General features: G+C 40.6%; 1 protein-coding gene across 1 annotated transcript in view; it reads right to left on the reverse strand.

The window, feature by feature from the left end:
• The window catches only part of arhgap24 (Rho GTPase activating protein 24), a 53,849-nt gene that overhangs the window by 36,699 nt on the left and 2,123 nt on the right, over window positions 1-15,027 (reverse strand). Inside the window, exon 2 of the mRNA XM_053853452.1 lies at window positions 5,956-6,171. Coding sequence (XP_053709427.1) covers window positions 5,956-6,156 — 201 coding nt within the window. The 5' untranslated portion in view covers window positions 6,157-6,171. The remainder of the gene's footprint in view (window positions 1-5,955; window positions 6,172-15,027) is intronic.

Consider the following 15,027-nt stretch of genomic DNA (forward strand, 5'->3'; position numbering starts at 1 on the left):
GTTACAAAACTGCCAGAGCTCCGAAATGAAACCAAGTATATTGTTAAAAAACAAAGGTCTGTCATAACCGTTTTCAAAAACTGAATTTGGTGACACCGGAGGAAACAAACGGTTGATCAGAGAATGGTGAGTCATTGTAATTGTGCTGAAAAAGCTTGAAAGAACTGTTGCTTCCCTGCCCCACACAGACCTGGAAGTAAGTCCATCGGAAAATAAAGCACCCATTGTAAGCTGGGGGAGTCAGCGATGATGAAATTTATCATGGATGAAGTTTGATGAACGTTTTATTTGATCCCAAATTGAGCACAGGAGGGTGAAAACGAGGATATTGTGTTTGGGTTGAACATGGAGTAACTTAACCACTGAATAATTGGGAGACACTCCAGCTCTTCTTCCCCCTGCGTCTGTTGTAAATAAGTAGTATTGGTACTGGGCATGAAGGGGATACTACTTTCAAAACAAAGGAATTCATTGGTTGCATGGGAATTTCAATTGTGGTGCGAAACCTTTGTCAGTAGCTCTGGTCTTTTTTGATATTTGAAAATGAATTCTTACAATCGACATATCAGGATAGTAATGCTTGTCATTGTCCTGTCCAGTCAAGGACAGTCTCTGTGTAGTTAATAAAACCCTATTTGGGGCGCCTGTATAAAATGCTTTGATGTAACAATATGAACTTAAAAACACCCCTGTGGTTTACTGAGCTTTACGGATTTATTTGATTCGCATGCTGATAAAATGTGGTGACATTGAGGAGGACAAGCCTCTGACTATTCTGTGCCAAGAGCCTTTATTTTTATAATCGCAGTCTATAGATTTGTAGTTTACTTTGCTCTACTTTGTCGTGTTTTGGGTGGGAAAGAGTTAAATGGTATGTTTTTCTGTAGCTGAAGTAAAGAAAATTTTCAGAACCACTGTTGGCTTTGTGCAAGGATAAGCATCACACCTGACTGAGAGCCTGTCTCCTCAAGTTCTGACCTGTCACCCACACAAAATAGCCCCTTCCAGTCAATGAAACCGCAACCTCTTGAGATGCTGGTTTCACATCTGGACAAATAAATCTGTAGGAAACCATTCGCTTCGACATTATGTCTGAGCACAACTGGATATTCTGTTGGTTCTCTAATGTAATGCTCTTCTGTGTCTTGTAAAGAGTGTGCAAGCTTGGACAAATGACTTTTTTGAAAATGGCATGGAAGAATATTGGAAAGAAAATGTGTTTCAATGAGGGCAATGACTTCAGAGTGGATCGACAATATTCGCTCCTAGAAGCCCAGTTAAAGAAGGTCATAGAAAACCAAGGGCTCTACTCTGAGTAGCCAGTGGATTTCTAAGATGTGTGCTACTTTCTTTTGGAACAAGTTGGAACAAAAGGCTAAAATCATCGCCTTTCTTATTGTTTTTTTTGTGGTTAAATGTTCAACATTCTCTAAAGCTTACATGCATCTTAGTCACGTTTTATATGACACGCATTGTACAATTTCCAATTTGAGCAGATTAAATGTAAATTCCCGTTTTGTCTGACCACGTTGACTTCAATAAAATGTCCAACAAAAAAAAAAAGCAGAAGTGCATGTCTTCCAGAATGTCAGGAATAGGAACTGCAATGAACTTATCACCTCCAAAATGAGAAATCCACTTCCAATGTTGTAAGTTTGAGGGTGGAAAAATCACACTATTGAAGGAGGATTTTCAAGGTGAGCCTCACAGGAATGGGTTTTAAAGAAGTTGGCAGAACTTTACTTGTACTTTAACAGAAAGTTGAGAACACTTCATTTGAATCTGTTGCATCAGGTTTCTTATGGGAGTTTTTTTTTTTTTTTTTTTTTTACAGTGCAGGAACTTTGGTAAAGAGATGAGTCGTAAAGTCACTTAATCACGTCGCGCACACACAGCAGTTTGCTGCTATTCCCAGCAGAACGATATTTTCAATTTTGTGCAAGAATAAGAGAATTAATGTGGTCGTTAATTGTTCAGCACGTCCTCTCAGACTGGAGTCACGGTTGAATGGGAACATCTTCACTTTGCAGCTATTCTCTGTTATTGGACTATTTTTCACATGATTAAGAGCTTTAATAAAGTGTTATTTTCCAGGCTGTGTCTGCTGGAATGGAAACTTAATCCAAAGAATCTGAGCAAAGCGCTAAAGAATATCCAATGTCAGTGCCACTGGCCGATTGCTGCGCACGATCCATCTCCTTTGCTAACTTTGAGGAGTTGCTTTGAGAAACGCATTCTAGGCGTTTAAATGGGAACCTTTCATGTTTCAAGATGATCGGTTACAAAGCTCTTCATAATCTTAGGTTTCATGTGAAGCACTGTATTCTGTTCAATAGATAGTGACGCCAGCAGACTTTAGAGACTTAAGAGATTAATGGCTTATATGGACAAAACAAAACAAAACAACATTGATAAATACTATCTATCCCATTGAAACCAGTGACCATCCAGAGAAATGGGAAACTGAATGAATGAAATTTAGGTTTTGACAGCAGAGTTTGTGTTTGAAATATATATTGAGAAGTTTGGTCCCGACTTCAAACATAAAAATAGCAAAATACCCCCCGCTGTGGTGTGACGGTGCTTAAAATCACTGTTTTTTCTTTTTAACTTGGTACAATCTCCCAGCCCTACCTACACTCTCACACCTTCCTTGAAACTTCCTCCGGCAGTTTTCCCCTCTCCAGCAATTCCACGACCTCCAGCATAGAACGCTTGAGGAAGTTTTGAGGGGCGCACTTCTTAAAAGCCTGTGATGTTTGTGAAAAATGTTTCAGCTGTTTCATAATCATGCTGCGCTCCGGCTTTCCCCCCTCAACACCTGCGCATAGCTTACATGCAGTTGGACAAACCTTCCAGTAAAAGGTAGACCACATGAACAGGACGTTGTCTGAGGGTGAATTCCATTCCTGTCTTAACCCCAAATCTCCAGCGAAGAGCAAGTCTCAGGACGTTGAGGGCCAAGTTTGAGAAGTGTACTGTAATACTGAGATTCTCCAACAGCACACTTAGGATCAATAGTTACCCAGAATGCATTGCATATTTTCAGCAAAAGCACAGTATTGTCTTTGTCTCTGGAGATATTTTATGGATTGTTTACCTCATTGTAGCCTCACATTTATTTTTATTTTACGAACCTTTGTCAATAGTAGCGGGTGCGCACAATATATCTTGCTATCATAAGTTAGTTAACGCTACTAAATGATCATTTTCCTCGGTTATAATGTAGTTGTTTCATCAAGATAACAGCATATAAAACATGCTATAGTGACTGGACTAATGTTGTCTCCTGTAGCTGCAGAGTTACCTTTTTATAAGCCATGGTATGCGGTGATGGCTGAATATCTTTGTGGTGGTGTTATTTATACTCACTATTTATTTGACTGAAGGATCAACTGATAGATAGTCCCCAACTTTTTATGAAACATGGAGCTGGTGCACCCCATCATGATAGGTGAGAGATGGAGGAGCCCCATCACAATACACAGTGCACCCGATGTACGTGCCTCCACATCAGCTCAGCCTGAGAAGTCAAAATGGTTTTCCAGCGGCAGGGAGAATCAATGTTTCACAGCAGTTACGTGACACACTCTTCCTGAATGAATAATTAGAGAACGGCAGCAGCGTTTTAGTTACTCTCGCTAAATGTCAAGGTCAAATGGTTTCCAGCTGAGGCAGGGAAAACAAAACCATCTTCAGTGAGTTGTTCTACCTAAAGCCACAGTCTTCAGTTGTTCGCTTCGCAAATAATGTCTTTGTTGAATGAAAATTAATACACAAGAGCTGAAGGATCTTTCAAATCCCCTAAATCTGCATAATGTCTTTTTTGACAAGCGTGCCATTCGCTTCACTGTCTCGCAGACACAAAGCTAAGTAGTTTAAATGACAATAATTCCACTCACTGAATGAGGACTCTCTTTGTTTGTGGCCCGAGGAGATGAAATTTGAGCGTGTGTGTCTTTGGATGCGAGTACATGGATGCTTGTGTCTCCGTGGACAAGTGAGGGCAGGAGGCTGGCATGTTGACGCTCAGCCCACACGTGCCAAACCCTGCGCATGCCTCCCTCTGACCTTTCACCTCTATTTGACTCTCATATTTCAGATTCCGAGCGTTGTTCAGGGAGGCACAACTGTGCGGGAAGACATTGTCCTTCCTGATAACAAAAATGCAATATCTCCGTGAAGAGTGTGAGGCGCTGAAATATAGCAAAAATACATTGTTAGGAAGAAACTAGAACGCAATTGTTTTGTTGTCCCTTTATGTATGTAGAAAAGCAGATGTCAATTTCTAGCGCAAGAGATGTGTCAGAGACCTGGGGTAGAGCGACAACTCAAAACATGTTTGACAGAAAGAGTGTTCTAGCAGTGTTACCCCTTGGACATAGGCTTCTTTGATACCAACAAGTAACATTTTCTTCCGTTTTTTTTCTTCTTCATCACAAATCCAATGGAAAGTAGAGAGATTCTGCAGCCTCTCAGCAAGGGTTTGAATCCAGAATGAGGTTTGAAACCAGCCTTAGGCTACTCTTTGTGGAGTTTGTCAGCATGACTAAACCAACTGTGCATCTGTAAGTGTGAATGAATGCGAACCTGAACATGGATCTCACCTGACATCCCACATAGCATTCTTTATTTCTCCTTCTTACGTGTAACTTGCACAGACAGTAATACAGATTTACAAATATTGTCACTTTTCCTCAAACTGATTGCCCTTTTTCCTGGATTCTTCTCAAATAAAACTGTCTGGAATGTCGATCTGTACTAGAGGATTGGCCCACTTCTGCTAGGTGCTCTGTCTTTTTGGAAGGTCATGGAAATTTTAGAACACACTGAATCTGCCTGTCCTACTTTTCTAGAAACGTCCCTTTCTGTGTAACAAGTCGCACTGTCAGACATTAATGATTTATATTGGCCTTGTCTGAGAAGTGGGACAAGTGATGGTATAGTAGCTGCAAACCCATGTGGAGTTAAAGTTTTCCTCACATAATGAATCACAGTTGGACTCCATCCTCAGTAAACTGGATTATGAATAGTTTCCTGTCATTTTCTGTGAATTCTTACTGGAGTTAAGCATGTTAAAGCGGTTGAAGATACAACGCCGTGTGGGGAGTAGACGTTCTCCAGAAATAGCAGAGGAGAATCCAGAGAGCTACATCTGGGCAGCAGCCCACCTTCAGAGCCTCCTGCTGCTGATGTGGTCTGGGTTTGGCCGAGCACAGCGAGCTGGGAAACTAGCCAGACTGGAAAAGGGTGCACTGCTGAGCTAAATGAAGAGTTCAACTCTATTCATGTTTTGGCGGTGAAAAGAGGTCATTGTTTGGGTCTCAGAGAGGTCATAAGAGTTTCAACACAGAAATGAAAAACCTTAGTAAAAATAACATTGAAAAGGACCAAGACCAATACTTCAATAGTGAGTCACACCTTCAAGTTTTTCCCAACTTGAACCACTTTTTTTTCATTAAACATAGTTGTATGCATGAACTAAAATATGTTAATGAAACTTTCATATTTTATTAAATTTGTTCCAAATTTTTTCCAAATGTATCCGGTGGCCTTTGTTGGGTGCGCACATGCGGCAACACCGTAACTGAAACTGAGATTTGAGGAAAACAATCCCGGAGGAACATAAATCAGGAGCTAAAAACAGGCTTTCAGGCATCACCAGTCCCACCTCTCACACTATAAATCCTGTATAATGCTGAAGCTAATGTGAAAGTTAATGTTCAAAGTTGTGTTAGGCTCCTACAGTGTAGGTGCACAGCAGGTCACAGGGGCTTGCCAGTCGCCAGAATGGACCACTAAACAATGCTCAAAACACGCCTTACAAAAAGCCCTCCTGTCAAGGGACTATGGAAAAATAGCATTTTTAATCCTTGTTGGTGATTTATTCTTTGAAAAATGTCTTAGGTTTGATATCTGAGATTAGAGGGTGAGCCATGAGTCATTGCTTCTCACCAGAGCTTTGGTCTCCTCCTCGTCTTTGTAATACAAGAGCAGGTCCCCGCGCAACACAAACCAGCGGCTGTGCCAGGTCTTGACAAAACCACCTTGCTTTCTGAGCCAGCCACACCTGATGACGTTCTGCCTTCCGGGCCTCTGGACCTCCGAGATGGTCTGACCGCTGCTGCGCTGGGGGGACACGCACTGGTCCTCCATCGCAGCAAACTGATCCTGCAGAGACAGAAACCTGAATTAGAGTCTCAAACGTAAATGCGAAGGTCTTGCAAATCTAAAGACACCAAGAACCCTCATGCCCAATTTTGCATGTGCTTGGACATGGAGAGGTAGCACCCTATTTTTAGGGAGAGCATTTGCCAGAGGAGATGATGCTGCTTGTTCAGTATGGCACCTTATTTGGTAAACACTCTTCTCACAGTCAAAACAAATAGTGTTTCTGTGTAAAAATGGGAAAAGTATGATGTGATTTTTCTCCAAAATCTTGTCACTCGTGTGGACAGACAAGCAAGTTTTGAAGTTACAATACTACAAATTCTACATATTACAAGTTACTTTTTAAGAGTAATTTGCTAATAACCATCTTGCTCTCAAGATTGATTTAGTTTGATACTTTCCATCTTCTGGATCAATGTTTGAGAGAGAACAGACTCTTTCAAGAGTATTGAAATCTCATTCGGCATGAATATGACCACATAAAAACCTCAACATGTGTTGAGCTTTCCACGAGTGATATATATATTTAATCTTTTGCATCACTCTCTAATGCATGCTACTACTTGGTGTTCAATTTTAGCCGCGCCATGCTTCAGTGGCTTGGTGAAGGTCCAAACAAGCCACAGGTCCAGATGAGGACCAGATGCAGCCTGATGCCTCTCCAAGCACTGCACTTGCAGTTTGTTCCTAATAAAACCACCGATTTGGTGCACGTTGTCCGAGAAAGTGCGACTTGTTTGCGAGCGCTTGCACAAACATGCCGCACGCCGTGTTCCCACTCGTTTTTGTTGTCGGCCAACAATACTGATACCAAGTTTTGTTTGCAGAACTATCCCGCAGCCACTGGGAATGTTGCGCCGTGACTTGGTGTGGATTAAACCAACGACTTTTGTTGTCATTCGGGAGAACATTACTCACAAAAACCATTTCTCTCCGGCAGAATCTTGGATTATTTTCACAATTTCATTTTGTCATGAGACACAACCTTCATGTTCAAACAGGAGTTCTGGTTTAAAGTCCTGCATCAACCATGAGTAAATTCCATGATCATTTTCCATGTGAACAACAATCGAGCAAAAACAAACTATAGTGAGGAGACTGCAGTGTGATTTTTGTCCAAAATCTTTTAAAACATGGAGCTTCATTTTTTTCAGGAAAGAGTATAAGAGATGTCTTTTTTTTTTTTTTACCAGACATTTCTATCCAACAAGCTTCACATTCACTGAGCAGTCAGCATCAAACTGACCAGCCAACGGAAGGCTTCCGCCTACAAACCACAGGACCTGATACAACACACACAAGCACACTGACGTTTCAATCACATTCAGCTCTTACCTGCTCCTCCATCTGTGTTCAACCCAACAATGAAAGGAAAAAAAAACATTTGTTCCTATTCATAAATATTTACATTTCTCCACAACATCTTGAGCGTCCTAGAAATGTAGGTGCTGAGGTTGAGTAGAGGGCAGTAGTCATGTACGAGATGAGATGTTTTTGCTTATTTTTTTCAGACAATTTCTGTTCATACCAGGAACAGCGTTACAGTTTCTGCTCTAACCCGTTGAGGCAAGTCAAACTTCTGGTCCATGGGGCTCCTGCTGGGCTGCAGTATGATGATATTTACTGTCAACAGCCTTCCCACTGATTCCTCATTGAAACAAGAAATGAAATTCCTGAAAACTTCCCCATAAACCGGTAGTATGACGTAACATATGACTTGCAATACCTATGTGAGTGAATAATCTTCTTTAAAAAATGTTTAAAATACGTTTATTTTGATCTCATTTTACAGGAAATGTCCAACACCAATTGAGGAGAGAAGGGTTAATGTTACAGTATCAGACCCATTTTTATGTTTCCCCCCCAGATTATAAACTTTACACTGTGGTCACGCACAACAAGATAAAAAAGGAGTGTTGAAATGATCCACACCAAACATAGTACAGGTCTTATTAGGCAATGCATCAATTTACACTTCTGTCATTCTTATAGATCATCTTTATTCCTGAGTTTTTTTGTGGGGGGTTTTTGCAGTCACCATTATGATGAGCTTGTCCCAGCTAGCCTGGTTGACGACCCAATTCCAGCGGATTGGTCAGGACGGATGGTCTTGTCTCTGACCAGCAGATCAATGTGGCTGATATATCACTCCTGAGCTGTTTCAATGTTTCAGTGTATCAGAATAGAGCCAAAGTCACAGTTGGTTCCCCCAAACCTATTTTATTAGAATCAAATAACCTGATACTTGAGATAGAATTGATTCATTTCCTGACATCCTCTGCTGACTCGCAATGAGCGGAGCAAAGATATTGGTTCATCAGTTTTCTACTCTGGTACGAAGTGGGCACGTAACTTGGATTCAGATAAATCCCAGGGTAATATTGTTCAGCGACAGGAGACGTAATGAGAACAATATGAATGAGCACAACTTGAAGTAAAAAGTTTGCGGCTGGTTGGCCCTGCATGATAGATTGTGACCTTTAGAAACCTGTGCACTGGATAAAAAAAAAACAATGTTTGTGCAGCATGTGAAACAAAATAATGTAACGTGATCCAGCTGGGAATTGGAGAAATGCAACTATTGAATATAGTGTTTAATATAAGAGACAGACAAGAGACAAGCTGATAAACATAATTTGACATCACTTCACTATAAAATGAGAGAAAACAAAGCAGATGTTGATTTTTTTTAGAATTGTGGTTGTGGAAGCGGTTGTGTGTTGAGTTTGTCATCTTGTACTTTCATACCTCTGCGCTGGCTTGCACCTGCACGACTGGAACCAAAGTCATAAATCTGAATGGCTCATTATTAGCAAGTGTGACGTTGTCTCTCTGTCTACTGGTATGTAAAAGTAGTGGAAACAAAAACTTTAAATACTGTGGTGCACTCATCTCTGTGCTGGTCATAATTTTAAGATGACTAACTGTTGTGGGATTGACCTCGGTTTTGACTGAATTTCATGAACAGCACTTGCTTTCTGACCCAGCAACAAGCAGTAGTTGAAAATGAATGTGACTTGCAACGTGATGCAAAATAAATTTCTGCTTTTTCAGAATGAATGAACGTGAATGTAGAAGGTGAAATACATTCGAAAAAAATAAAAATGAATGAACAAACAAAACCTTTTCTAAGGAAATAGAAAGCTTTATGAGAAGTTGAAGGCTCTTATCATTGTATCTTCCATTAGAGCACAAATGTTTTAGAAGCATGTGACCTGAAAGCTAACCTCGTCGGAAGCCCAAAGTCCTGCGTGCAGGACAGGGATAAATGCACTCCAGATGTACATGGTGAAGAAACACTCCAAAAACTGAGCGCTCCAATTCTTCTTATGACGAAATATGGTTTACAGTTGTAATCTAGACTTAGACTTAGACTTAGACTTTCTTTATTGTCATTGCACAAAACATATTACTATATGATGGCAACGAAATTTCGGTCTGAGGCCTCCAGTTTCCAAAAACAAACGAAATGTCCAAAAATAAATAGATAGATAAATAATAATAAAATAATAATAGATAAGTGCCAGTCCAGAGGATGTACAATTGAACAAATAAACAGTATTGCCGCTATTGTCCCATGTTCAGCAACCTGACAGCACCAGGAACAAAACTGTTCCTGAATCTGGTGGTTCTGCATCGGATGCTACGGAACCGTCTGCCAGATGGCAGGAGGGAGAACAGTGCATAGTTTGGATGAGTAGAGTCCGCGATGATCCTTTGTGCCCTGGATAAGCAGCGAATATCTGCTATATCCTTGATGGCAGGGAGCGGGGTCCCGGTGATTTTCTCCGCTGTCCTCACCACCCTCTGCAGAGACTTCCAGTCTGATGCACTGCAGCTCCCAGACCAGACGGAGATGCAGCTGGTCAGCAGGCTCTCGATTGTCCTGCTATCTATCAATCCAGATTACGAGAAATCTAAGTGCACATTAAAAATTATTGAAGAAACTGTACTGCTACTAATATGGCAAAAATACAGTGGCAATATGATGTGAAAACAAATGCAGTCTGAGAAAAGCAATGTATTCCAGGAGGCTTTTGAGCGTGTGTCATATTTGGATTAAAAACCCAAATATTTCACAAGCGAATTCAAAGCCTTTGCTGTTAACATTAATAGACATTACTTATTACTTGTTGAGAACAACATAAACAGTGCGAGAAAAAAAACGGATAACTGATCACAATGTCCTGAGAAATACACTCAGTTTAAGGTTCATCAATCACTGTTTTCGGCCTTTTGCTTATTGCAAACCACTGTTTTGAGTTTGTGCTTCAAACCCATCTCGCCATACTTCATGTTATATATTAGTCTCCAATGGGATTCAGAACAAATGCTGACTGTGAAGACAATGTGTGATGCTTGCTACGATAAGGGAAATTTCAAATGCTAAAAAGATTCCTGAACATGTCCATGTTTAGGTTGTTTCGAATTTGACTTTGACAACATCTGGTCAAGGATCAGTATTGCCGGGAGGCTGCACAACGTCATTTTTTTTATATAGACTCTTCAAATAATAAGCAAGAAGACCAAAGTGTCATTTGATAAAAAATACAGTTCCCCCTCCTTGGCAGTCTGGAGCGGTAAAGACATTCAGATCATGTAAATATCCTTTAGAGGACATCACAACGAACTTGTCTGTGGACTCAGCAGTTTCAGCGCAGCTTCCCAAAGCGGCAGACTGTGCCCTTGTAAAACAGTGTTGGCACCTTCTTATCTTAAATGAAGGAAAGGAACTCAACAGAAGAAATATAATTTTAGTTGACTTAGAAATAGTGAGTCAATAACCAATGGCAGCAATTCTGTTACTGTTTTTCCTTATCGAAAGCAGCTGGAAACAGAGACTGGGTGAGATATGAGGGACAGTGCGGAAAGATTGCTCATCCACTTCTTCAAATACTTCATTACAATATAAACACACAAATGTGCTTAACAACATGTTTTCAATAAGAATTCATGACAGCGTTGCCAGTGAATAGCTGCTGACTCCACCACTGCATACTGGGTCGAGAAACTCTGAGGAAGTTTTCCCACAGTGGGGATGAAAATTGACCAAACTCAGAAACCAGCGGGAAGAGACGGCGTGACCTTCAACGTAAACAGCAGCGACTCAATATGCAGAAATACACACACTAAAACTACCACAAATCAGGCCACTGGAGATCGCAGTTCAGAGTATCATATCTTAGTAGGGAGAAAACTCTTGGTTCCACAAAATAGGTTTTAAGTTCAGGAATTGACAGGTTATTCTAAAATATAATAGAATATATATTTTCTACAATGTAAAATGTTTCTATTTTCACTAAACTTGCTCGAAAAAATTCACTAAAAAAGCCATTTTGCTCCACAGAATAGAAAATAAAACGAGAAAATCTATTTGTGTTGTCAAGGACATACTTCAAACAGATGCTACTTCAGCTGTGTAGTCCAGTATGGTTGTCAATGGGGATCCGCTTTCAGTATTTGCCAATAAACTATGGTTTCCTACAGCCCCATGGTAGTCGTTCCTGACTTCCTGCTCATCGTTCTTGCGCTTGTGTGTATCTGAGCGTGTTGATGCATTTGTGTGTTGTTTTGGGGAAATTCTTCTTGGGTTTATATCTGATGCTTGCTTTTATCAAGTCACCACTTTGTAGTTTCTTTGTGTAATTCATACAGAATAAACACGAAGCAAAAGCCAATTGGTAAATGCGAACCTCAGCGAATAGATACTTGAGTGTGAAGTCAAAACATTGTTGGAGATGATAAATAGATAGATAGATAGATAGATAGATAGATAGATAGATAGATGGATAGATAGATAGATAGATAGATAGATAGATAGATAGATAGATAGATAGATAGATAGATAGATAGATAGATAGATAGATAGATACATAGATAGATAGATAGATAGATAGATAGATAGATAGATAGATAGATAGATAGATGGATAGATAGATGGATAGATGACATGAAATCTTGTGATAGAGTTAAGTAATATATTATATATGATACCTAGAGGTCTGACATTAAAAGGGTCTTTGATGAGATTGTAAAGCATCTGAAATAGGATATTGCCTATTCAGAGTCGGTCTCGCCACATCAGGGACTTCTGCTGCTCTCTCAGACTATTTGCTTTCCCATCTGGGTAAGTAGTGAGGCTGACATCAGACAGAAATGCTGGGGAGCTTTCAGACAGCCCTCTTTGAATTGAAGTAAGAAGAGCAGACTTCTACTTGGAGCAAATTACACTCGGGGAGATCCATCTGGTTCCCCTCGGATGAGATGATGTGGATAACTGCCAAAACCTGCCAAAGGTCCTGGTGTTGGTTTGAGACAGCAGCCGAATATTTTCTCTGACCACGGGAAGTGGTTGGTCAAAATAGTGGCAAGGGAATGAGTGAAATTTGGATTTATTGCTCCTTCCTGTCTGTGGTGTTGAACATCACTGAGTGTTTCCCCATTTACACAGACCAACGCCTTCAGCCTATTTCATTGCAACCTAGGAGATTTATGGGCAACATAAATTCAAGTCTATATATATATATATATATATATATATATATATATATATATATATATATATATATATATATATATATATATATATATATACTTTCATAAAGCCTTATACTGTAAATGCATCATGATGTCTTATGAATGTATTAAATAATGCGTCATAGACCAGAACTTATGGAGAACTTATGTGTAACCAATAACGTTCATGCATTTAAGCTTAGGATGCTATATCCAAATGTTTAACATGAACACTGACACAAGTTGTTTTTAACCATGTGAAGGTTTTTGCTGTGTTTCCAAACATTCCACTTCCTCAAAAGAAGCCAGTTTATTTGGCGGCTGATCAACCGTCATTGTAAATCCAAATAAAAAGAACATTTTTCTTGTTCGAGTAAACCTCTCAATTCTCCCTCAGACAGCATCAGCCAGCCAAAACATGGCGAACTGGAAACCAGAACTTTCACATTTCCAGTTTGTGCTGTAAAGCCTTTAAATATCTCTGAGCAACAGTGGGGCCTCAGTTACCCACATGTGTTAAAGACAAATATAACCTCCGTCGCTGAAGCTGCTACCCAACTGTTTCTGTTAGACTTCAAGAGTTGAGCGGAGGGCATGTGTCTGTGATCCGGACAGGAAGTGAAAGAGGAAGAGATTGGGTTAGGTCGCAGATGGAGGAGAGAGGCTTTTGTGAAGACAGATCCTGTGTGCACACAAACACAATTAAGGTGATTAAATGTTGTTACGGTGAGTTTTTCTTTTTTTTTTTTTTTGCAGTGCTACACCGCCCACACTCGACGGTTAGTCACGTGAATGGATGAATCATGGATTAGGGAATCAAACTTGTCATTTTTTTTTGTCTGAAATTATGAGGCCTTCCTGTATGAACCAGCCTGATGAGTCAGAGTTTATTTGGTCTGCGCCTGGATTTGGCACATTGGATGATGCACCCATTAAACCCCTCTTTCTCACTCACGTGTCACATGGTGAGTGTGGTCTGATAAAAGCCAACACGTCTCTGTCCAATCGTCCGTCTGTATACTACATATTTACCGGCACAGAAAGGATCGTATTTGTGGGATTTGTCCATCCCATTTGTGGTTCATATGATAGGGCTGCCAGACTTCCCTAGGATCGAGAGACATTCCCAGTCCAGAATAGTGACATTGTTTTTCATTTGTTCATTGCTCTGCGTGCCAGGTCCACTTCAGAAGAATGGAGATTGGGCATATCCCGGGTGTGCTTATCATCAATGTGTGCCCAACAGTTCGGAGTTGTGATACAGTAGATGACAACTCAACACCATTCACCCCAACATCCACACCAATTGCCTATGAAACCCATTCTTTTCTCACTCCAGAACAAGACCAGCAACATTTTTTTCTACTTGTGGATTGTATTCCATCAGTTTTCTGCAGAGTACCACGCCACTGTACCAGGAATTTTGTATTCTTATCCCAGCTGATTCACCAGATCCAACAAGTGCTGAAGGTCAGACACGGGTCACAGGTAAATCCTCTGGTTCAATGTACACAAACCCTTGACTCTCCAGGAGGAGAACAACTCAGACAACCGATATCTATCTCACATCTTCATGTCAGAAACATTTGGCAATGATGGAGTTTGTAATGCACCATGATTACCTTTAATGTATTGCAAACTGACAGGTTTATATTCCGACATTACCATGAGGATGATGCCACCTTTGTGATGTCATCTTAGAGGTGACCAGGTAATACTCCTCATCACACGTCCAGTGGAAGGGTGGCTCATGAATCTGCTTGAATCTGTTCGAAGTTCATTTTGTTTTCCTCAACTGCTCCTTCATGCATGATTCAACCTGCATTATTTGAAAGTGGCCATCATTTACCTGAAGACCTCAAGACTGCAGAGCCCAAGGCACATTTTATGTGCAGCTGACCGCGACATTTTCCAATAGCTCTTATCCTTATTTCTGCTGAACTGTCAGTCCAGCATGATTCAATCCCCTCATGTTCCATTGGACAGATATCACCGAGTCAAACCTGGGAACAGCCGAGTGCAGCAGCTGACACGGGGAACCTGATCCCTGGGTTTTCCAGCAGCACAGCCTGTGAACTGTACACATTCCCGGCACTCTGGGGTCGTCGTATCTTCTGTTCTTTATCTCAGCTTATGTCGTCTTTGTTGTCATGTCATCTTTACCTTGAACCTATCAGGTGTGGGGAAAAAAGCCAATTGGATATCCAGTTTCCTACTTCCATTTTGGCCTCTATATTTAACTGCTGCTCACAGACTCGGTGTAGTTGCAAGCGCTGACAGACATCTTGCTCATTAATTCAAATATAATTACGTTCCCTTCTCATTTGGGTCTTTGCAAAC

Source organism: Synchiropus splendidus, chromosome 1 (assembly GCF_027744825.2).
Source record: "Synchiropus splendidus isolate RoL2022-P1 chromosome 1, RoL_Sspl_1.0, whole genome shotgun sequence".
NCBI classification, from domain to species: Eukaryota; Metazoa; Chordata; class Actinopteri; order Syngnathiformes; family Callionymidae; genus Synchiropus; species Synchiropus splendidus.